We start from the raw sequence: 25,390 nt of genomic DNA, 5'->3' as shown, positions 1-25,390 counted from the left end.
ATGTATTTTCTCTTTACATAACCAATGTGGAAGGGAGTAGTGGGGTTGTGGTGATTCTAATCACTGATTATGTTGAAAGCAAATACATATCAAAGGTTAAATTAATTAAATAATAATCCAAAAATGAAATTATTTGTAGTGGATGACCGGGTGAAAGTTAGATTATTTTTGACAACTTTTCTTTTTTTATCTTTTAATTTTATAACTTGGATATTCAACTCTATCAATATAAAAATAATGAGATAGTCTATTAGTTGAGAATTTTATTTTCACCTTTTTTATAAAAATTCGACTCTTATTACTTATCAAAATGATTAAATTTCTCTCAATTTCTTATTCAATCATCAAATATAAAAATCTTAATACACATGCATAAATAAATATAAAATATAATAACTTATTAACTTAAAAGTTATACACTTATACTTCTATATAAAAAGTTAAAGGATAAGACATTGCTTATTGGTAGTTCAACAAGCTTTATTAGTATTTACTTTTACTTTAATTAAATAATTCTATTTTATATTTTACTGGCTTACTGTTATATTTTTATCAATGTTTATATAATAATGATATTTTAATGTCAATCAATTATTATACAAATCAAAATAATTACAGATATTAATTATGTAATTAATGTAAATATACATCATAATCCCGTATTGGTCACGTAAATATCGGAGAAGAGATATAGTTTTTGGGTTGGGTCAAAAACCAATTCTAATTTGAAGTCTTTTTTAGTTAAATGTTCATTCACATTATTACGTGTGGAAGTCATTTATTTCTTTTTGAAACTGAATGGCCTTTTATTAGCTAAGGTTTATTACTATAAATATAATTATAAGTAAATATTTTCTCCATTTTATATTACTTATATTAAATTAATTTTTACATTTTTTATTATTATATGATAATTTACATATTGGCTATTATATGAGAAAAAAATATCGTCACATAGGATCTTGTTTTATTCTTCTCGTCGCATATTTTCATAATTAATTTTCTATAATTTTTAGTTATGTATAACTCTAGATATAAACAATCTGACAAACACATTGAATTAGGCAAAAATGTATTTAATGCAAGTATTTTGGAATGAAGGAAGTAATAATAATAACATTCTTAAATTATAGAGGTTCTACTAGTGAAAGGTAAAAGAGTCCTACTCTATTATCTTTTTAAATAAAAAATTTAAATTAAATATATTAATTTTTGAAATGTCTCGCCGAAAAATGTAAAAACAAATGGAATTAATTTAGTTGATAGATTTATGTTAAAGTTTTTTTTTTAAAAATAAATCAAATGATTTAGGAAAAGAAAAAAATTGACTTGTGATCATGATGTTGAACGGCTAAATTCAATTTATTCAAATTATAAGACCTAATATTAGTAAAGGATAATTATTATATATTAAAATATTAAAAGTATAATCATAGCATGCACTCTCTTTCATAAATGACTCTAATAAATATTAAAGGCAATTTTAAAATTTATTTTATGTGTTCGACCAAATAAGCCCAAAAATAAAGAACCTCAACTATTTAAAAATATTATTAATACTTGGAGTAATGAATAAGAAAATGAAAAATTAATCAAAGCCTCCGTAATCTTTGCTTGAGAACCATTAGCTTCCGATACTTCCAACAAAAACTTAGGTTTATACTTGAATTAGATCAATAATATACTTCTAATCTGAAATACTCGCTATATTACGGTTATTGATACTATTAATCGTTTAAACTTATTTTATATATTGCGGTTGATGTGTAACAAAAAATATAATCAAGTGAAATCTTATTTGAATCGTATAATCATATACTTTTATAATATTAATACAGATAATCAAAATAACACAATGCATTGCATAAATAGTAAAATTAAACAAATATAATGAAACAGAGAAAATATTATACAAATAATTAAATGAAACAATCTCACAGTGAGATAATCTTTATTGAGATGACTCATTGTAGACTTACTGTCTTCATCAGGATATTGTAGTAATTAATTTTTATCATATTAAATTTATTATTAATATAACAATTACAATCTTAAAATAACTAATTGTATGAATTTATCTTATACTACCTCCTATTCAGCTGAATTGTCCCATTTTTTTTGGCACTATTCACTTATCACTCTTAATTTGTATTTTACTCTTAATCTATAAGTTAAAACATAGTCATATGAGATCTTGTTTGATTTGTCAATACAAGGATTATTAATATCAACTTTTTATAATTTTTAATTAAGCATAATTTGAGATATTAAGAGTTAAAATGTTGCCTCGGCAAGTGTGAAAAGTCAAATGGGACAGTTCAGCTGAATAGGAGGCAGTATAAAACTATTTCATAACATTTTTGTTGTACGTTATTATTGTAATTTACTAAACTTTTTTCACAAACGTAAAATCATAATAATTTTCAGAAAGTGGAATGGGGAAGATTCAGCATGATGGAAGCAGAACTACGATTACTAGCAAATGCACTCCAAGACAAATCAAACCAACGCTTCATCCTTCTATCAGAATCCTGCATTCCTCTCTTCAACTTCACCACCATTTACTCATACCTAATCAACTCAACCCAAACCCACATCGAATCCTACGATAAACCCGGCCCGGTAGCACGAGGCCGCTACAAACCCAAACTAATGGGCCCCACAATCACGATCCGAGATTGGCGAAAAGGATCGCAGTGGTTCGAAATCAATCGAAAACTTAGCGAAGAAATTTTATCGGATCGCCGTCATTTCTTGCTGTTCAAGAATTCATGTAAAAAGTATGCGTGTTGTGCCGATGAACATTACTTGGCTACTTGGATGAACATGAATTCGAAAGGGAGAAACTCGAATCGGAGTTTAACTTGGGTTGATTGGAGTAAGGGTGGATGTCACCCTGCTAAATATGGGAGTAATGATATTAGCGTTCGTTTTTTGAGGAGGTTACAAAATGGGGACAATTGTAAACATAATGGGATAATTGGGAAGAATACTACTAATATTTGTTTCTTATTTGCTAGGAAGTTTATGCCTAATACACTTACTAGGTTACTAAAACTTTCACCCCAAGTTATGGGTTTTTGATAATTATTCAGATTTTTTATATTTTATTTTTTGATTTGTGTAATTATTATGTAATGTAAGTATAAAATCTAGCTGAAATTCGGCTTTTGTTTATGTTAGATAGTAAAAAATCAACTTTTCTTCTCGTTTTGCTTTACTTGTTCTCCTCTAGAAGCATGTTTGTCAGTTTTCTCTTTCATCTGTACCGATTTTTTTGTGATAATACATATTCATATGGACTATTTGCCAACCTTTCTTTGTGCTTCGTTTTAATGTGTTAGTATGGTTACAATTTGCAAGTCAATGTCCATTTCATAATTAAGAGAAAAGATATGATAGCATACCACGACGTGTTATATGGGATAGCCTTAAGGCTAGAGGTATTTCCCCACTGTACATTGAGGCTATACGGGATATGTATGACAGAGTTTCGACTAACATTCAAACACCGGTGGGGAGAACAAAATCTTTTCCGGTTAAAGTTGGACTACATCAGGGATCGACTCTAAGCTCTTTCATTTATACTGTCATTATGGAAGAGATTTTAAAATCTATTTAGGAGGCGGTACCGTGGTGCATACTATTCGCTGATGACAAGCTGGTAGCAGTAAGTAGAGAGGAGGTTAGTAACAAATTGAATGAGTGGAGGGGAGCTTTAGAAGGTAAAGGGTTGGGCATTAGTCGTACGAAGATCGAGTATTTGCACTATGACTTTGGTGGGACAGCAACGGTAGGTGAACCAGAGGTGTCCATTGATGAAGCAGTTGTGTAAAAGTACGACCAAATACAAGTATTTAGGATCGATCATTCAAAGGAATGGAGAGATTGACGGCGATGTAAATCATCGTATATAAGCGGGTTGGCTCAAGTGGCGAGCAGCCACCGCGGTGTATGTGATAGGAAATTCTCAAGCAAGTTAAAAGGAAAATTCTACCGGGCGGTAATCAAACCTGCTCTGCTATATGGGATCGAATGTTGGCCTATAAAGAAGATTTTTGAACATAAGATGGAAGTCACAGAAATGTGTATGCTGAGGTGGATGTGTGGGCACGCATTAATGGATCGAATTAGGAACCAAGAGTTTAGGGACAAACTAGGGGTAGCCCCTATTTCTCGAAAAATGCGCGAAAATAGATTGAGGTGGTTTGGACATGTGCAGAGAAAGACTTTCGCCACCCTGGTGAGGAGCGTAGAAAGTATTATAGTAGAGGGTAAGAGGGGTCAAGGAAGACCCAGGAGAACTTGAGATAAGCAAATAAGAATTAACTTACATGAGTTAAACCTCTCTGAGGACCTGACTAGGGATAGGGGTAGTTGGAGGCGCCATATCCATGTCATAGACTACTGATGTTCTCTTAGGTTACCTTTGGTTGTTCTTGCCATCTTGCTTCTCTCGCTTCTTTTATTATTAGTTTCGTATTCTGTTTTGTTATCTTTTGTAGTTGCTTCTACTTACGTATTTTAGTTATATGCATTTAATTTATCTTTTTCGGGTAGCTACGTCTTATTATCTTCCTCGAGCCGGAGGACTCCTTTGGTCGTGCTCTCCTTTATGTGTATGAGTTGTTGCCGTCCTTCCCTCCACAAACCCTGTCTATAGTTTTTCTATGAGCGGGATACACTGGATAAGATGATGATGATTTATCGTCTTTCATCTCTTCCCAGACCCAATTAACAATGAGCTACTCTTGTAAGAGATCATCTCTCGGTGAAAGGATTTAAAAACAAGGAGCCATATACTGATAATTTGGATTAATTGGGTCTCTCAGTGAGACGACTCTTGTGAGAGACTGTCGCATACAAGTTGTGATTAATAATAGTTCTTAACAACTTAAGGAAGCAAGTTTTGTAGGTCTTTTCAAGGAAGGGGAAGTAAGCACATAGGATAAACATTAGGCGCCATCTTGACTAAACACCAGCTCATTGCTGAATATTAGATTGAACCACAACCATGAAGAGCATTTTACATCAAAACATCTACAATTTCAATAACATAACCTCTAATTCTCTATCAACTATTAATAATGGACTAAATGTAACAAAACCAGCATATAACTACTTAAACCTAATTTACATCACTATGTGATAAACTCGTAATGGCTACCTCCAATTCACTGCCCAAAACCTGTTTCGCGTCATTATTGACTCACACCACCAGTCGTATCCTCAGACACAGAAGGTGACTCGGAGTCAAAATTATCGTGTGATGGTGATACTTCAACACCCCGTATCTCCGCGATCATTTTGAGTACTTGACTCATCCTTGGTCGTTGGTCAGAAGAAGCTGAGGTACAAGCCATGGCAATCTGCAACAAGCCAACCATCTCCTCCTCAATGTCCTTGTATCTCATTAACTCAAGATCAAAAACTTCAGCTGTCCATTCTTCCCTTACTACTGACTGAACCCACCTAGGCAGATCCACTACACCGCCAACTCCTACTGTACCGTAAGGTCCACTTCCCTCGACTATTGATGGGTACTTTCCTGTAAGCCACAAAAGGTAAAGGAAAGTAAGAAGTTATAATTTGGCATAATGGAATGGAAAGTATTTTCTATATGATTGTACTTTGTCAGATTAAGCAGGACAAATATGTTGGAAAATGACCCACATGTGATCTTACATCAATGAATTAGAGAAAAGTTGACTTAAGTATAAACTTGATGGGCTACTCCTAATACCAATTGATTTTAGGATGGAACCTCATCGGAATTATGTGTAGCCAACTCTCCTCCTATGCAGGTCATGTTGGTGTACAAGCCCGATAACAAATTTATCAAAATGAACATGACTAAGGGCACTTACAGTTATGCCTCCAGTTTTCTTGTACTGGATGTTAAGTTCCACAAGTCTGACCAATCACTAGTCTGTCCTAAACCAGTCCCACAAAAAGTAGATAGATCCCCATATAAGCAAGCAGAAAATAGAGGCAAATAAATGTTTCTTTTCCATCTACTATGAAATGCAATGTTCTCTCTGAGCATTGAATGAGACTGCCAACAAATGGATTATTTGTTGCGGTATATTGTCTAGGGACTAGGGCTGAGTTTCTACCATTAAGCTGCAATACTGCAGTCAGTGAATCCTGAAGGATTACTACAGATTTAGGCTTGTGCTAACAGTGTCATCAAGCAAGCCTTTGATGAAGAAAATCCGACTTACTCCCTCCATGGCTCCATCAATTTGAGTATTCACTGAGGAGACATAAAACCGCGCATTGAAAGGGGATATGGGGAAACTCAAGGGAATAGAGGGAGCAATTGACTGAACTCGCCATCACAGCAGTTTATCTTTTGATACCTGGCTAATCTATTTGTCATGTTGCGAGCATTGTCTCAAGCTTAAGCATTTAGCTCTTCATAAATCACAATAGGATACTCCACTACTACTTCGTCAAGGGAAAATAGGAAAACCAGAAGATTGGACATAAAGCGAGAACTAGTTTTCTCCTCATACATAGATAGTGCTTCAAACTAAAACCATGATTTAGCAATTTCTGTCATGGACATGAACCAGTTCACAGACTTTCACTCATGCCAATTTGTGGTTTAGTGGCTCTGATCTCGAATGTTAAGAATAGACAGAGTCTGTATATTCTTGAAGGTGTGAAACTGGTTGAAATTGTATGCAATGGCCATGTTATGTTTTCCTATCTTTTAAAAGTAATATTAAAGAATAACATCCCCAAGTATTCTAGTCACTTCAATATGTAGGATTATACAGGCCATCTATCGGTATTCAAGGAAAATCAAATAAATATAAAATCTAGACATGAGAGATATCTTTCTTATAAGAAATCTCTTTTAAATCTAAGATAATAGTTTTTCCCTATTTATTTCATGCGGTATAATCACCAATTGTATAGAGATTTATTAAGCATAAATTCACTTGCCTGTAAGTAGCTCTAGCAACAAGACTCCAAAAGAGTAGACATCAGCCTTTTGGGTGAGCCTGCGACCATCTAGAGTTTCTGGAGCACGGTAGCCATTGGATCTTGAATTGATGGTTGACGCAGGAACAAAGCTTGAAAGACCAAAGTCGGAAACACAAGCATTGCCAGCTTTATCAATGAGGATGTTTGTGGATTTGATGTTGCCATGAATGAGCTTCAATGCTTTACATGAATCATGAATAAACGCTACTCCTCTTGCTGCTCCAGCTGCTATTTTTAGTCTCGTTGTCCAGTCTAATGGGGTCCGTCCAGGTCCTCTATTCCCTGCAGCGTAAGAGAAAACAATCTTCTTCTTTAGAGGATTCTAAAGCCAAAAACATATTACTTCTGCTGTTCTGCACTAGTCATTGTTAAGAGTATATAACATACTTGGGGCCTCACCCATAAGTTTAGCCAAAGTGACGAGATTACGGGTTCGAATCTCAATTACCCCTCATTTAAAGTGAAATATTTAGCGCATGCACGCATCCACACTTCTAGCCCAATAGGCTCTCTTGTGAGGAGGCATGTTAGAGTATATAACATATCCTGAGACCTCAACCATAAGCTTAACCTTTTGGTTGAGTTGGTTCCTTGACAATTATTACACACACATGCATATGGTCCATAGAAATTAACAGAGTACAGGAACACTTGGTTTGCTTGATTTTGTTATATGCATAACTACCTCCTAACAGTTCATGATAGCCCAACAAATCAAGAGAGAAAATAAAATTAAAGTGGTAGTTATTTGAACTACATTAAATCAAGTGCACTTTTTATTCATGAGAATCTACAAATATTTAATACCAAGAGTCAATAGCAAATAATCTCTTTATTATCACAAATAAGTGTAAAACAAGGATAAGGACATAAGGTTACATAAACCCTACCCTAGGTGGGAGCCATTTGATGACATTAGTGCAATAAAATGTTGTGTTGTTGCAATAATAAGAAAATATATTTGAGATGATTGAAATAATAACCCACTTAGAAGGTTTGGCAAAAGGTTGAATGTTGGTAGCTGATAGTTGATTTGACCACCTGATTTTATTAATTAATTTGACCAGCTGATTTTGAACTCGCTGCTATGAGTAACTTATTCAAAAATAGCTTATTCATAACAATAATCTGATTCAACCAGCTAGTTTACCAAATAAGAGATTAATTAATTTTACCATCCAACCCTCTTACAAATAAGCTAAAATTATCCAAATAACCTATTTTGCCAAACACCCCATTACTATTTTTGTTATACATAAAGCATAAATTATAAGACTATATTGTTTCATAATTGGTGTTTGCAAAAGTGAATGTAGCAAACTATTAGGAAACAAGGAGGAAGTATGAATTATCACATATTACCCCCCCAAAAAATGTAAATTTTCTTTAAAATATGGAATGTATAATATACTTCTATGTGCTAGTTTCTACCATTTTCCCATTACAGTTAGTAAAATAGAAAGTGGAGCACACATATAAGCAGATATTCTGGGGTTGGCTTTCTTTGATTGGAGAGTAAAATGGGAAAATAAAGGCATGAAAAGAACAAAAAGGCAAAGATAAAGCCCGTGAAAATGGTTGCTTTCCCTTAATTCTGAATGTTCAATCTTTAAAAGATATTGGAGACTAAGCTTTTGAGAAAATTGTGTAACAAAATTTCTCAAGTTCCAAAAATAGGGCAATGACGTTTATGTGAGGAGCTGTTTTCATTTTTCACTAATAAAGACTACAACAAACTCTCTCAATTATTCCCAAAAAATAAATAAATAAATAAATAAACTCACCTCAATTATTCTACACAAACTGTTCACCTAAATACTTTCCTGGTAGGGACTAGGGAGTGTTACTTCACGTGCATCCTTCTTCTAGTCCCTTTATCCGGTAGTAAACAATATACTCCGTACTTTTTTGTTATTCCCGTATATTTTTTGCATACATGTTTAAAGTAATTTTTATGTCTACATATCTCTGATTAATATTATAAAATTTATATGATAATAAAATATATATTAAAATGAATCTAATAAAATCTCAAATGAATATATTATTTTTTTCATATATCTCTCAAAAATATTCAAACTTCCATAAATTACAAATGTGTTATTTTAACTATTGAGCTTTAGTAATTTTTGTTATATTTTTACACTCTTTAAACTATATATCATATTAGCAGGGGGTCAAAGCCAAAAATATGAAAGATTGCATTTTCAACAAGGGGGTATAGCTTCGCTTGAGTGGAATATTCTAACTGAAAAAAATATTAAAAAACGAAGGGAGTATATTTTATGAAAAAAATATGTGAATAAAATAAAAAGATAAAAATTAGAAAAAAAGTGAAATACAGTTAGAAATAAAAATAGGACAAATTTAATAACAACTTTAGGGCATGCTTAGATTCGGTGTAAATATTTAAGGGGTGAAAAAAAGTTAAAGTAAGAAAATGAAGTTGATAAATAAGAAATTAGTGAAATTTTATTGTTGTAGAGGTAGAAGAATGGTTGCAAAGTGATGAAAAATGAAAGAAACTTTTAATTTTGTGGGATAAATATTTATCTTAGGGGAGAGTGGGGGAGAAAATCATCTTCGTTTTCCTTTATTATTTTTATTTCATACTTATTTCACCGTCTTCACAACTATCTCAACTACTTCAAATATATTTTTATTTACTTTTATTTTATTACTTTCACCTTATTTCCCCCTTAAATATTTACATCCAATCCAAAGACACCCTAAAAATTAAATTATTCTCATTTTATGGGATAGAGGAAGTATCTTCACTTCCTATGCTAAAGCGTATCTTCGTCGCACGTGCAATTATGCTCCTAATTATATGACTTAATTAACCTTGTGTTGAATCTACATTTTTTTTTTACAAGATGACTGGATAGTGGATATTACATTGCTTAATTTCACTTCCATAATGACATCAAAATTTAAAATGGTTACTCTCTTCTTTTTCAATTCATGTTCTCATTAGATATATTCTTTTAAACGAAAAATAAACTTATACATAATTTGTCATTAATATTTATAAATTTAAATATATTTATATAGGATCCTAAATTTATCTAAAAATAGCGAAATTTATTATATAGAACTTATTTAAACAAATGAAAGTAGATAACTACTCCCTCAAATTCAAGAAATTGAGGCATTTTTTTTGTCGGTGACTTTTACTTGGCAACATTTTCTTATACCAAAATATTTTCACCCCCTTTTTTTAATATTCAATCTCACATTAATCTGACTAATGTGTAATCAAAAACTTTACTTAGTATGCTATATTTTCTCCGTTTCAAATTAGTTGCAATATTAGAAAAATTACACTATTTATTCATCACTCTTGATTTGTGATTAGTTTTTAATCTATTGGTTAAAACGTAGTTAAGTGAAATCTTGTTTGATTCGTTTCATTGCAGTGATTATTAATATCAAATTTTTATAATTTTTTATAATACATAATTAGAGATATTAAATATTAAATTAGTGCATTCAACTGCCTGAAAAGACAAATATTATAAGTAAATTGAAACAGGCATAATAATATTAACAAATATCTCAAATTCCCTTCTCTTGAGTTTGTTTTCTATTGTTTTGTTCATCTGCCAACTCTGTAGACATGCAACGTAAAAATAGCCTTGGAGAATATGAAAATGTGACCATTCACAAGGAAAAATAAAATAAAATTAAAAGATAGAATGTCAACATGTGTCAATTTTGGACTTTTTGGTGCGTCTAGGAATCCAATAGAATTTGGAATACACCAATAACCAGACCCTCCTATTGTTTTCTCTTGCAATATACTTGACCTAATTGATTGACTAGTACAGTAGCTAAATTAAAAAAAAATGTATAGATGTACTCCCTCCTATTCAGCTTATATATCCCATTTTCTTTTATGGTTAAATCACCTTAATTGTTCCATTTCTATTTTTGATATGGATTTTTGACTTTTATGCCCTTAGTAGTTTTATCCTATTTTCAATTATACCCTCCATTACCCATACTAATTTTCTTCCCTTACATTAAAAACCCATAATACCACTCTCTTTCTTACCCTTAAAGTGTCACTTGACTCTCCTTAAAATCCGTGAAAAGTTAAATGAGACTCTTAAGGTGGATAGGAGGGAGTATCATTTAATTTTACATGCACTTTTTCAGTTTTAAATATCTCTAATCATAATTAATTAAAAATTATAAATAATTAATATTTTATATGCACTTTTCAGTTTTAAATATCTCTAATTATAATTAGTTAAAAATTATAAATAATTAAAATAAATTTATATTAAAACAAATTAAATAAAATTTTATTTAATTATATTTTAACTTACAAATTAAAAATTAAATATAAAAATTATCTGTTAATAATTAAAAAAATAAAAGGTACTAATGAATAAAGGTCCCTATAGAATTTTAGAATAAGTTAAACATTAACACACATCACATGCAAATCCTGGCAAGACGCTACTACCTAAGCATTATTAAGATTGAGGCAGTAAGCAGACAGGCCAATAAATGGACCCACACCACACCAGTCACCTCACCATGTAGGAAGGAGTATCCCATTTTATAATACTCCCAAGTCCCAACTTACCCCTACTCACCTCCTACTTGCTTCCTAAAAAGGCTCCATTTTTATTGCTCCAATTCTCATCCTTCACTATTACACTCTATTTCTACATTAGATCACCAAGTTTTTTTAATAGTAATTCTTTTCTTATCATTCCCTAATCTTGCTTGATACTCCCTCTGATTTTTATTAGTTGTTGCAGACAGTAATATGTTATAAGGAGAAATGTCACTATCTTTAACAACTAATAAAAACCAAAAGACAATTTGAAATATAGTCGTATCACATTGGCCACATTGTGAACGCTTTCAACAATACAAACCCATATTTTTCATCGGTGTAAAAGATCGCACTGTGAATAATTTCAAGGGATAACTTATGCTTTCAGCCCTATTTAACATTACAATATTGTATCACTCACGTTGTCGCAACATCAACGTGCCATTACTACTGTTTAACAAATATTTACTCAACGGCTAGCTTAAACAGACGACTTATTAGAAGACAAATTAGCCAACAATTTCGGCCAATTTCAACTAACAATTATTTGTCAAACAACCTACTCAAAACATCTGACTCGACACCCAACCGATAACCCAAATGCTATGCATTGAATACATTTTTCATTATTAGAGAATTACTACAAGATGATTGTACAAAATCAAGCATTCCAAGCATGAGATTACATCAAACAAACTCAACACATAATCGACCAAATCAATAGAATGAAACAATAATAACAAGAAAAGATTAGCATGCTTACCATGAAGAAGCCAAAACAAGCTAGCATTAGGTAAGTAATCAAACACCAACAACTTCTCATCCCTAGCAAAATAATATGCCTTCAAACTCACCAAATTAGGATGTCTTAACCTCCCTAAAACCTCCATTTGTTGCTCAAAATCCTTCTTCCCACTAACTTGCGCCTCCTTCAATCTTTTAACGGCAACAACATTTCCGTCATCTAACACCGCCTTATACGCCGTACCAAACACCCCTTTACCCAACATCTCCGCCGACGCCCTCAATAAATCTTCCAACTCAAATTTCTTTCCTCCTTCGAAGAACACCATTTGACCCGGTTTCTCCAACCCATTTACTCCATTCGGGTATGGACTTGCTGAGTACACTATCTTTTCTCCGCCCGAAATTGTCCCTGACCTTTTGCTTTTATGGGTTCTCCAGAAGTAGCAGTATAGTAGTAAACTGATCGAAGCTAAAACTAAAACATCGCCAACAATAATGGCGATTATTGCCCACATGCTCATTCTTCCCCGATTACTTCCCGATTTTTTTACGGTTGGGTATATTTTTGACGGCATTGTGGGAACTGGGGAAGATGATATTACTGCTGTGGTGGGTCCTACAGGTGGTGCAACGGCGTCGTTTCCGGGTTTTGTTGGATCGTTTGAAACTTCTTTGCAGTTTAATAATGGCGGACCGCAAAGACCTAGGTTGTCTGAAAACACAGATTCAGGAAAAGATGCGAGAAACTTAGGAATTTCACCAGATAATTTGTTCCCGGAAACGTTAAAATCCTGAATGTTAGGAAGATCCAATCCAAAAATTTGTCCAGAAAACGCATTTTCCTCTAAACGAAGAGTCAAAAGATGGGTCAAACGGTTAACATTTTGAGTAATTACACCAGAGAAACTGTTATGAGAGAGATCAAGGCGATAAAGGCGGTAAATGGAGGTAACAGAAAGTGGGAAAGAACCAGAAAAATTGTTATAAGAGAGGAAGAGAAGTTTGAGGGATGAAAGAGAAGAAAGGTCAGGAAGAGGACCAGAAAACTGGTTATGCTTCAGAGAGAGAACACGGAGGTGGGAAAGAGATAGTAAGGAAGTGGGTAAATTTCCATGGAGGCTAAGGTCTTCAAGGACGAGTTTCGAAACGCGATTTTGAAGGCAAGAAACGCCGTACCATGAACAAAAATGAGTTGATTGGTTCCATGAGGAAAGAGAATTGGTCGAATCGGCTGAGCGTTTGAAGGAGAGTAAGGGTTGAGTGTCGGGATTGGAGGTAAGAGAGGTAGAGAAGTGAAAAAGAGTATAGAGAAGAAGGAGGGAGAAGTGAAAATGGAAGTGGGGAGGTTTGCTAATCGCCATTAATGGAGGGAAGGGAAGCCTAGTGGTGGGAGTAGGAGTGGGAGTGGGACAGAATCGGGAGAAAGGTGTTTGAAGGGTAATTAGGAAAATAATGCCGAGTAGAGACAAAACAAATGCCAACGCCCAACGGTATCACAAGGTAAATAAACGATATATTGATGAAATAATTTTATATTCATTGAAATTAAGAAGTATATATAAATTTTTAGACGGTGAATATATTATTTTATTAATAATTTAATAAAGAAAAAATAGAGAGTATAAATATAAAAAATATTAGACAAAAGTTAGTGAAAAGATTATGAGAATTACAACTAATAAAAAATATTTCAATAAAGATAATAAATATAAAAATGTTAAAATGAAGTTAGCGGAAGATATGTGAGGACAATAAAGTTTATTAAAATATTAAAAATGAGGATGAACAATAATAATTTTGTTCAAAATTTATGACATAAATAAAAAGATTTCTTATGACAACAACGAATGCCACAAATGACAAATGGAAACATGTTTGAGGAATGGAATGAGTACTAACAGAAGAAGTACTTCATATCTACTTTCTTTGTGTTATTTACTATTATATAAGGCTTTTGCACATGCATAAAAAAATCAGTATTTTTATGCTAAAAGGATCGTTATAATCTCTAAAGAGATAGTGTAAAAGATAATGAAATATGAATAAGAACAAAATAGAAAAATACCCTCTATGTTACTTAAAGAATTCCCATTTGCCATTTTGGATTGTTTCATTTGTTGTTTTCGTAAAGAATCGTTATATTTAAATCATAGATTTAGGACTAAAATAACATTGTTCATCCTCATTTTAATATTTTTAATAATGTGTATGATTTTCATATATCTTTCACTAATTTTATTTTAACATTTCATGTTGTACTGTACAACGTTGTTTAAAAATGTACAATTTCACCTTAGAAACAGTTAGGAATAGTGATAGAGAGCTTGGCATGCTTTAATTAGTAATTTAGTATGATATATTTTTATGGTCCCCACCCATATGTTTCCCACTAACTATATGTCTCTAAGTTTTTTCCGCTAACATAATTTTTGTATTTTTTTAATGATTATCATCCTCATTTTTCTCCCATTAAATTTATTATTCAATAAAATAATATATTTCAAATCTACTATCTAAAAAGATTTTATTTTTTAAAATTTTTGTGGTCATTCCTTGTGAAAATACCATTAAGCAATAGTGGGAGTAGACAAAATATAATTCCTAATCAATAACCGTGATTTGTAAATCACTACAAAATGACAAAAGTTATAATAATAAAATAAACAAAATTATAAAAGGTAAATTAAAATAACAAATCACCGTTATTTACTAAAAAACTTCCTAACAGACAAATTAGTTATTTTGCTAAAGTTGTACTATGGCAAGTAATTTAAAATAGTAGTTACATAAGAAAAGTATATTAAATACTCCTAATGAAACGGAGAAAATATTAACAAGTATTTGTCTTTCAATAAAATCTTATACAAAAATTTGTGATATGAAATTTACTTTTAATAGTTTATTTTGTATGAGACCGTCTCACCGTAAAATTAAGTTCATACAAAAAGCTTATGAGTAAAAACACATTAAGAAACAATGAAAACAAAATAATCAATTATATAAATAGCGGTTTTTTAATAGTTTGAGCTGATTTAATTGAAGTTGTACCATGAAGAATTAGTATACATCTAAAGCCTTGTCTACTACTGAATTGAATTATTGGTCTAGAGTGGTACGCAAGCATTAAAAGAAGTACTTCGTATAGGTGAGAAATAACAGTCGGATACTGTATCCCTAGTCCATTTATTGGGTATTTTTTTATTTTTTAATTATTGCTTCATGCCATTATCTGATATTTTGAATCATATTTTTTCCGTTTCAAAATACTTGTAATGTTTAATTTTTTACGAAGTTTATCACATTAATTCAATTTTTAATATCTCTAAATATATATAAAAAATATATAAATTTAATATCAATAATCTTTACATTGAAACGAATCAAAAAAAATCTCGTTTAATCAACTTTGTTCTTCTTGGTCTTTTTGAGAAATGGTTTTTACTTCATTTCATACATGTAACACAGAAATAGAACAACGCCAATTACTAGTGTCTTTTTTGAATAATATCTGATTCATTAATAAAGAGTCATACGACATATACATCAGAAAAAAAATTAGCAAGTACATAACAACTTTAACCAAAGTTAATTCAAAATTAACAAAACTACGATTGTTGTATATGAGATCTGATAATTCTAAATATCCTCTTTCACATCGCTGTTTGACATAGCCTTCTACGAGGGAGTCTTCGATCTGTTGTAGTCTTGAGATAGAATTGAATTTGATGTAGCTGATGATAATTGCAATTTTGGTGTCTACTTCATTATTCCATTAATCTCTACCAAAAAATCAACTACAAACCAAACTTCATAACTCCAAGGTCTCACGAAGAGAGAGAGATCGAAACTCAATATATGAGTAGAATTAACCCAATAAATGGGTAGGACAACTCTCCTGTAAGGAGATAACAAATATTTATTCTAATCATATTCAAAAAGTTTAAAACGAACAAATTTAAAGGCTTACGATCAACCAAAAGGTCGATGATAGCCCCAAACCAACTATGGATGTCTACAACCAAACTTTGAGCTTCATCTTAGAGAACAGATTAAGATTGAGAATAAGATTGACTCCTGAAATATAAGGATGTCTACAAGCCATAATTTATTGTAAATTTATATTTTTTGTTTCTTTAGATTTGTATTATAAGACTTAGAAAATTCTCACATATTTAAATTTTAGTGATTTATAATGCAAATTTGAAGAAATAGATTAGAAAGTAATAATTTTATATGCTTTATATAAAAATTGAGGATGGACAGGAAGGGACTAACGTGAAAGGAAATATGAGATCAAGGCAATGGGGGTGAACATAGAGGGACATCGTTGTCTAGATGTGACATAAATTAGTGAAAAATTGTGAATGAATTGTGGAATCGCCATCTGATCTTATCATTAAAAATGTATCCCAATAAAAATCGTATTCTTCCATTTTAATTTGAATCGGTCATATGTTTTTATAAATGGTAAAAACGTAATATCATAAATTAGAATTGAAATTTTAATATGGTAATAATAATAATAATAATAATAATAATAATAATAATAATAATAATAATAATAATAATAATAATAATAATAATGTTCCTCATCAAGGTGGACTATATTTTATGATTTATTGAAATTTGACACAAATTTTAAATTGCTTATTTTTTATTTACAAATTATTGTGAGAGACGATTTTAATGAGAGACGTTGAATATATATAGGCTTCTTGTTTTAAGGTCGTCTCTCTTAGAGATGGTCTTTCCCAAGAATAACTATTTTTTATTTTCAAATTTGTGCAAGGAAAAACTGTTAAAAAGATGGGACAAAACACTTGCCAACGGTACAAAAAATTCACCTCTACTCTAGGGCCTATGTTGTTCGCCGATAATGGATCCCCAACCCAGTACCAATTGGATCTGCCGGGTTTAAACATAATAAATTGGATCCGCTCGATTCATAGTCCATACAGAGCATTGCTACTCGCGTCACTGAAACTGGGTTTCATATAAAGAACCCAACCACCACCGGTATTTATTGGCTGGGTTGTTCTTAGAACCATCAAAGTCGTCGGGATGAATTTTTGAGTCAATTTCAAGCCAGGTCATAGAGTTGGTTTGGAGTTAGGTGTGTTGAATATAAATCGATCCAATAGGTCAAACTTTCTAAAAAGATATTTAATTGTTTTTTCCAAAAAAATAGATACATATAAATATAGGATGTTTACAAATGACCGTTGATCGTTGACTGTTGGTTTTTTTAGGAAAAAATTAACATTAATAATCCAATCTTTCCCTAATTCAATGTGAATAATCCAATTTTTGGATTATGTTCTAATAATCTAACCTTTATCAAATATTTGCCTACAACATATCAAAATACTAATAATAGGTACAAATGGGGTATGCTGTCATTTGTTTAAGGAAATATTTGATAAAATTAGGTATTATTAGTTATCTATTTATTAATTAAAAAGTGAGTCAACAGGTCAAAAGCAAAAGAAAAAAGACAATAATTTACCTTTTTATTTTGGCTTAAAAGTTGTAGAATCATTTATCAAAAATGTTTTTTGTTTTTGACAGACAAAAAATATAAAAGTCAAAAAACCAACATAAAGGCATTTATCAAACACCCCATGATAAAAAAACTCTATTAATTTTAAATTTACAACAAATAAATGTTGATTCAAAACATAAAAATTAAAAGTATTTGGACTAAAAATAACTATATGAAATTGAAAAAGTTGACAAAATTAAGAAAACATCCGAGAACCATCAAATTTAAGTTATGAACGAGTGACTCAATTTATTATGATATTTTTGGAATTACCAATCAATTGAATCAAACTTTCCAAGCTCTGACCTACTAATTGTCAGTCGAGTTTTGGATTAGGTCGGATTTAAATTTAATAGTCGTAGTGTAGTTATACAATGCAAATCATGAGATCAATCTAATTACAAGAACTAACCATTTTTCTTTCTAAAACAAAAACACAAATCGATTTTGAAAATTCTATTATTTATTGGTCTGATTAAAAAATATTTGAGAGTGATTAGCAAATAACTAATAGCTAATTTGACAATTTAATTTTATTAATTGATTTGACTAGCTGATTTCAATATGCAACTAGAGGTAGCTTGTTAATTGATCATAACAAATTTTTTAAGCTAGTTTACTAAACACTAGTGTTAAATGGATCAACCATTCAACTATTTATTTATGCCAAAGCAAGCAAAAATTACTTAATAAACTATAAACACCCCCTTACAATAACTTTTAAACATCTAATGATCTAAATGGTTTGTTATTTATCAAGAAAGCCAAAAAATACTTCACATTTACTGTAATAATTTTGGAAAAATGAAAATCTTAAACCTATTCACCCACTAATTTTAAATAAAATCATGCTAAATTTCAAATCGAATTAAAAATTAATAAATATGTGCCGTGTATACACTGTCCTTCACCTAACCCAGCCCACTACCACCCTATTAGAAAGGCTAGATAACCAGCATATGTTTACAAGATACTCCCTCCGAACCAATTTAGATGTCCCATTTGCTTGAGCACGGTTATTAAGGATAGTGTGGGGTCCATTAAAAAGGGTAAGTAGTAAAGCGTAAGTAGTGAAGGGTAGTTGGGTAAGTAAGGTATATGGGGATATATTAGTAATTACTTGTGTGAATTAAGGATATTTAGGTAAAAAAAGATTAACAAAAATAGAAATGAGACAACTAAAAAGACTTTGCCAAATAAGAAAATGAGACAACTAAATTGATTCAGAGGGAGTATTATACAACCAAAACCATGATAACAAAAACAACACATAAGAAAACTCACATATTTTTTCCTTTCATTGAACCAAAACTAATCTCAAAATTTACATCACACAAAAAAAAAAAAAAAAAAAAAAAAAAAAAAAAAAAAGCACATTGTTTGTGTCCTCACAGTTCACATTCAAACATAAGATTACATCATAAACCTTGCCTTCTTTTAACTTGGCTTGAAGAACTTTAACTTAAGCCCATTAGTTATGATACTCCAAATTCCTCCAATAGAAAATGCAAGGCTAAAAGCAATTCCCAACCATCCTAAAATCCAGTTGAAATACCAACTAGCACTATGTTTTGGGGGTTGCTTTAGAAGCACCCACATGAAGCAAGGGTAAGCAAATGTCACCGGGAGAGTAAGTCCTCCCAACAGACCCGCAAGGCTCGACAGGAACGGGAAAGCCACACCAATGAGGAGCGACACAAATCCGTAGAATACTCTAAATCCCGACCTAACCCATATTGAGCACGGACGATTAGTATGGCTCGTGTAACTGGCTTCAAAGCTATCAAATACAGGCATCGAGTATATTTGGAAGCTGCTCAAACAGTTGAATACAACCAAAAGGAATGCGACTGCTAGTAGACCTCTTGCAATGTCGTGACTATGGAATGCGTATATAGCGGTCAGCATCCCACCTGAAGGCATCTGTGGCAGGAATCGCGTTCAGTTTATGGCATCATAGTTTCATAAATGTTGTGTATAAAATTGGTTAAGTGGAGGTCGACATGCTCACGCTTTAGGTAGGGATGGGTATGGGTCGGGTCCAACAAGACCCACCTGAAGGCATGTGTAGCTGGAATTGCGTTCAGTTTACTTTATAGTTTAGAAACTAGGGTTGGATCGGGTTTAGACCTTTAGGATCCAAAACCCATGCCCATCTACTCGTAAGAAAAATTATCATAAACATTAACATTATAAGTTACTAGTGTAGAAACCCGTGCTATGCACGATTTATTAGCATCGACATTTATAAACGTACTTCATATCATAATATTTACAAAAAATAAAGCCAACGATATTATGTAGTGGAAACATTCAATTTTATAGTTATATGTATAAATTAACTCAGTAACTTTAGAAATTGTCCACAATATATTATGTAGTATTTTTATATTCTCTAATTTACTCAATTTCGCTATAAACAAATGCAAGACAAAGATATTTTAATAATAGAGATATTGGTCAAAATTAAATGTCTTGTCATGTTTTTTAGCTAATAAATAAGTTTTATTTGGCAAACCCTCTTTAACAGATGACATTTAAAATTTTTCAAACTTTTTTGTATAATATGGAGTATAATGTATGATATGCACATGTGCATTCATTGAGGTGAAATTATTAGATATGTAAACGACAAGGACTTACTAGGTTCCCGTAAGCCCAATACCCTCCGATTGCCATAGGAAATAGGCACATCGCGATGAAAAAATATGCAACTTTAGCTCCCTTCCACATCGGCACATGAGCTGGATGCTTAAAAGTTGATGGCATGGTAGCCTGGAACAACAAAGTTCAATGAGTTCAAACATATAAAGAACAACCCGATTTAAACGATAAGATTATTTGCAAACCTTATAAGAAGGTCATACAACAATGCCTGAACCTTAACCCCAAAAGATTAGAGTCCCTACTTTTCATTTGACATCAGCACAGATAAGCCCTCCTTTATGCAAGAGAGGGTTAACCCGCACTAAATCATCGTATGTCATAATGTCACATAATCAACATTACAATTTTTAAGGTAATTATTTATTTTCACTGTGCAATAAAATTTCGTAATTACGCATATTTCACACGTTTAGACTTTTAGTAATCCAACGTATCATCGGTTTATGGTTTTTTTCATTATGATTTCACTAGTAATTCGCTTAATAGAACCAATTTAGCCGAAACTTAACAATGTGAAAATTCCATACCTGTATCTCCAAGGCCAAATTGTGGCCTCGGAATGCAAAGGCTATTATTCCAAGAGCATTCAGAACCGAAAACAAAGAAGCCGATGCAGAAGGAAGTGACATCGGCTCATAAGAGATTTGTGGTGGCCTAGGCTGACTCACCGAAAGCACCCAAATCATCGTAGAGTAGATGATGGCGGTTATAGCCCCAACGAGTGAGAGTCCTGCTATTGAATTAAGATTCGGAAGTTGTGATAGAACGATGCACAATGAAGTGAAAACAAGGTACCACTCAACAGTTGTTAGAGGGTTAGATGAGCAAAGCGGACCACAGACAATATGAAAAAACAGTTTCATAGTCTCTCCTCCGACAAGTATTATAGCCGTTGCAGTTCCAGCAGACAAATATACTGTTGGAAAGAGTGCAAGCCATACACCTAATTTTTCCCCTGCATAGTCAATAAAATGACTGAATACTAGCTGGTAAGCTGGTAAATAATATTTTCCGAAACTCAACCAAAAGCTTAAATTAATGGTTCAGGCGCCAAGATATGTTATACACTCTAACACGCCACTCACACGAGAGCCCTTTGGACTAAAGGGTATATCCGTATATGCAACTTAGACCCTCCTCATACCTGTCACTAAATATTACACTGTAAATAATAGCCGGTTGAGATTAGAACTCGTGATATCTTGTCATGCTGGCTTCTGATACCATGTCAAGAAACCAATTCAACCAAGAGCTTAAGCTGATGGGTGAGGCGCTAAGATACGTTATATACTCTAACACGCCCCTCACACGAGAGCCCTTTGGCTAGAAGGGTAAATGCAGCACATACCCTCCTCATACTTGGTGCTAAATATTTCACTTTAAATGAGGGGTGGTTGAGATTTGAACACGTGGCATCTTGTCACGTTGGCTTCTAATATCATATCAAGGAACCAACCCAATCAAACGCTTAAGCTGATATGAGTTGATTGCACAATTAGATTACGCAATCAATATACATACTTACCAAATGCAGCTTGTGCCAATTCGATGTATCTGTTGTATCTTTTCCCTGGCACAGCTTCATGTAGTTGAACCAGAACCCAAAGCGTGTATAGTTGCCAGAAGAAGGCTATCGTCAATGAAAATATACCCCAACCCCTGCGATGCATATAAATATTTGTTATGCCATCAAGAAATCGTGAAATTATCAAATGTTATTTGCATTTTGAATAACATCAGTTCATGCAGTACACAGCTGATGCCCATTATGGAGATTGGGATTTCATATATGGGCTAGTAGGTAACTATACCATGCAAATGTGTTACATGGCTGGTGCAAAAGGTGTTCAAAATAGACCTAAAGATCCGATATTTACCCGACTTTGGAACCGAACCCGACTTCAAAATGAATTTAAAATAATGTAAAAAGCAATGTGGACATAAGATCCGATTTTAAACCGACCCGAAACATCTGACCCGACGACCTGAATAAACACCTCTAGCTGATGTAGATAAGATACTAGAGAGCCCACATTCTGAGCGTCAAATCGTCATAGATACAATCAATGGTGCTACATTCCAAGCACTAGTAGAAATATCCTTATTTGCATCTTGATTTTAAGGTGGTTATTTGAATTGTTTGAAAATCAAATATATAAATAACAATTATTTGTATCTTTGGTTCAAATAAATGTTACAAATAACAGGTTATTTGTATCTTTTGTTAGAAGAAAAGATACATATAAGAATTACTAATAAAACTTTTTTGACTAGTGAAGGGTCCAACTCGAAACCTAAGGAATGATAGTATCAAACTATGTACTATGGAAAAGGAACTCATGGGGAGAGCCTAAAGAAAAAGAAAAAAAAAAAAGAGGATAAATTGTTACTACAAAGAACAAAGATATCCTCTAAGCTTAACACCAAGTTAGACAAAAACTACACAAAGACATTGGAAACCATCATTATTTTCACTAAAGAGGCCAATATCACTCAAGTCTTGAATATACAAAAAAAATGAACATTTTTAATTAAGAATTGACAAATGTGAATCAAATGGTCCCATGCTTTAAGGCCTTTCAAATGAAAATAGAGCAAGATAAATGATTACTGGTCCCTGCAATTAGCAACAAGAAGTCAAAATATCATGGGAAGTATGCAAAAAGCAAAAGTTTGTTTGCATAAAAAACTATAATGTTGCTCACTAAAGGATAATCTACGCGCAGATCTTCCTAAGTTGTGAACAGTCTTGAGCAAGATTATTTGATTATAAACACTATTAATACTTAAATAGATTGTGTAACATATAAAAATAAAAAATTACGTAACATAAAACATTTAAAAATGATTGTTCGGCTTATATTATACTAGCTGAATTTGCCCCTACCTTTGCTAATCCAATTATCTTGCTTAACCTTGTAATTATTCCCTTTAATTACATTAATCTAGGCCTGACAATTCAAAATGCTAACTACTACTCTAAGTATATGAGAGTTTTTTGAGTCATATGGTACAAACTGAAAGAGAACATATAAGGCATAAACTACTATCTACTAGGGCCCTAGGGGCCGAAAGATTATTTATGAACCTTAAACCATTGTATATATATAGAAAAGTTCAAACCTTAGCACTTGTTGAAAACTAATATTTTTTGGGGGCCCTAGACATAAGCACGTTTTGCACTTGCTTAGGGCCAACCCCGCTACCAGGCACCAGCTATTTGTCTATGATGCTTATTATTCTCTATGAATTCATGAAGCATATTAGCAACAAGGAGTTCTAAAAAGCTGAAATTACACAGAAAAAAAGAATCAAATTTGACCAAAGAATCACTTAGAGATATAGATTTGACCAACAAATATGTCCTTTTTCTTTTATAGAAACAAGGATTTAAACAAGTGGTCCTTCCTAGAATTCATTTATGGCATGATTCATGCTAGGTTATTAGTTATGACTAATTGGTTTGGTCTTCAATTATAAAATTCCATGGAACAGAAATTGGACCTCAAATCATCTTCTTGCTCTGCATTGACTAAAATTTTACTCTAATTACTTGAAATAAAGCTTAAGACTTTAAGAATACAAAAAATAACCCCCATTGTTATTTTATATCAAGAACAATTTGTTTGCCCAAAATATGCGTGTGTACTCTTACTTGAAACAACCACAATATAGAACAATGGAAACCCATTTATGATTTAGTTAGTTATAAGAAGGTGTCACTGATCGCAACCTTCTTATCTCATCAGACAAGAATATGATCATAAAGTTTATAAGGGGATATTACGAACATGAACATGATGATGACCCAAACCCATCACATATGATCCCATTTCGAACAATTAGAGGGGGAAAGAGACAAATTCTAATGGGCCAAACCATTAATAAATATCACATTTTTTTAATCAAATACTAATGGATTGGCATCTAAGAGGTCTCTCCAGAGATTTAGTGATTAGAGGGAGGTTGACTAACATATAATTTTGATGGGCTACTTCTATTACCAATTGGTTTTAAGATGGAAGTTTTATACGCAGTCAACTCTTCTGTTATGCGGGTCAAGCCCAAGCCCAAATTTATAAAAAAAAAACAAAGAAGATGAAGAAGAAGAGGAGGAGTTAAGTAAAGAAGGAAAATACCATCCAAGAAAAGAAAAGGCAACAGGAAGAAAAAGGGCTTGAAATCCAAAACCAGCATTAAGATTATGAAAAGCAGCATAATGAGCATTTCCATTTCTAGATTCAGTAATAGGAAGCCAAGCATCATGAGGATTAAGTTTAGTTAAATGACCAACTTCTTCTAAATAACCCTTCATATTAACAAAAACCCTTTTCATGGGAGTCCCAATAGGACTTAAGAATCTAGGAGAAATGAATGAAGAAGGAGTCCAAGCAGCAGATTTAGAGTCTTTAGGAAGTGTAGTAGTAGTAGTTGTAGCTGGGTGTTGTAGTCTTGGTGATCTTTGGCCAGTGGGTGTCAGTATTTCTGGGGTTGATGTTGCTCTTGGTGTTGCTGGGATTGATATTAGCTCTGTTTCTCCTCTTTCCTCCATTTTCATTTCTGGTTTTCAGTTTCTGTTTGTGTTTCTGATTGTGTTTGTTTTGGTTGATATATTACCTTAGTGGGTGTGCTTTGTAAAAGGAGTGTAGGGTACATGCTGTTTTCAAAACATACATCTTTGTTCGACTTTGTAACTGAATTTAATTTGAGTCGACTTAAAAATAAATTTTATAATTATGTAAAAATTAATATGGATAAAAGACTCGATTTTGAACTGACCTTAAGCATTTGACCCGAAATTAACATGATGGTATGATATTCATCTGACCTTGTAATCGAATTTGATTAAAATGGATTTACGATTA

At 32.4% G+C, this 25,390-nt stretch overlaps 3 protein-coding genes across 3 annotated transcripts in view; 1 reads left to right on the top strand and 2 right to left on the bottom strand.

The window, feature by feature from the left end:
- LOC130808886 (glycosyltransferase BC10-like) overlaps positions 1-3,670 on the top strand; it is a 4,717-nt gene extending 1,047 nt beyond the window's left edge. The window contains exon 2 of the mRNA XM_057674426.1: positions 2,428-3,670. Coding sequence (XP_057530409.1) covers positions 2,428-3,084 — 657 coding nt within the window. The 3' untranslated portion in view covers positions 3,085-3,670. The remainder of the gene's footprint in view (positions 1-2,427) is intronic.
- A 1,200-nt stretch (positions 3,671-4,870) lies between these two features.
- Positions 4,871-13,816, bottom strand: LOC130808806 (probable leucine-rich repeat receptor-like protein kinase At1g68400). Its single transcript, XM_057674314.1, has 3 exons — positions 12,333-13,816; positions 6,955-7,278; positions 4,871-5,548 (listed from the first exon to the last, which is right to left on the bottom strand). The coding sequence occupies exons 1-3, from the start codon at positions 13,675-13,677 to the stop codon at positions 5,202-5,204; spliced, it is 2,016 nt and encodes a 671-aa protein (XP_057530297.1). The 5' UTR covers positions 13,678-13,816; the 3' UTR covers positions 4,871-5,201.
- A 5,313-nt stretch (positions 13,817-19,129) lies between these two features.
- LOC130808820 (lysine histidine transporter-like 8) lies at positions 19,130-25,154 on the bottom strand. The gene is made up of 5 exons (XM_057674333.1): positions 24,665-25,154; positions 22,051-22,184; positions 21,053-21,480; positions 20,502-20,633; positions 19,130-19,781 (listed from the first exon to the last, which is right to left on the bottom strand). The coding sequence occupies exons 1-5, from the start codon at positions 25,081-25,083 to the stop codon at positions 19,296-19,298; spliced, it is 1,599 nt and encodes a 532-aa protein (XP_057530316.1). The 5' UTR covers positions 25,084-25,154; the 3' UTR covers positions 19,130-19,295.
- Between the last annotated feature and the right edge of the window lie 236 nt (positions 25,155-25,390).

Source organism: Amaranthus tricolor, chromosome 3 (genome assembly GCF_026212465.1).
Source record: "Amaranthus tricolor cultivar Red isolate AtriRed21 chromosome 3, ASM2621246v1, whole genome shotgun sequence".
Classification (NCBI taxonomy): domain Eukaryota; kingdom Viridiplantae; phylum Streptophyta; class Magnoliopsida; order Caryophyllales; family Amaranthaceae; genus Amaranthus; species Amaranthus tricolor.
The sequence above is the reverse complement of the archived record's forward strand: the minus strand, read 5'-3'. Positions and strand labels throughout refer to the sequence as shown.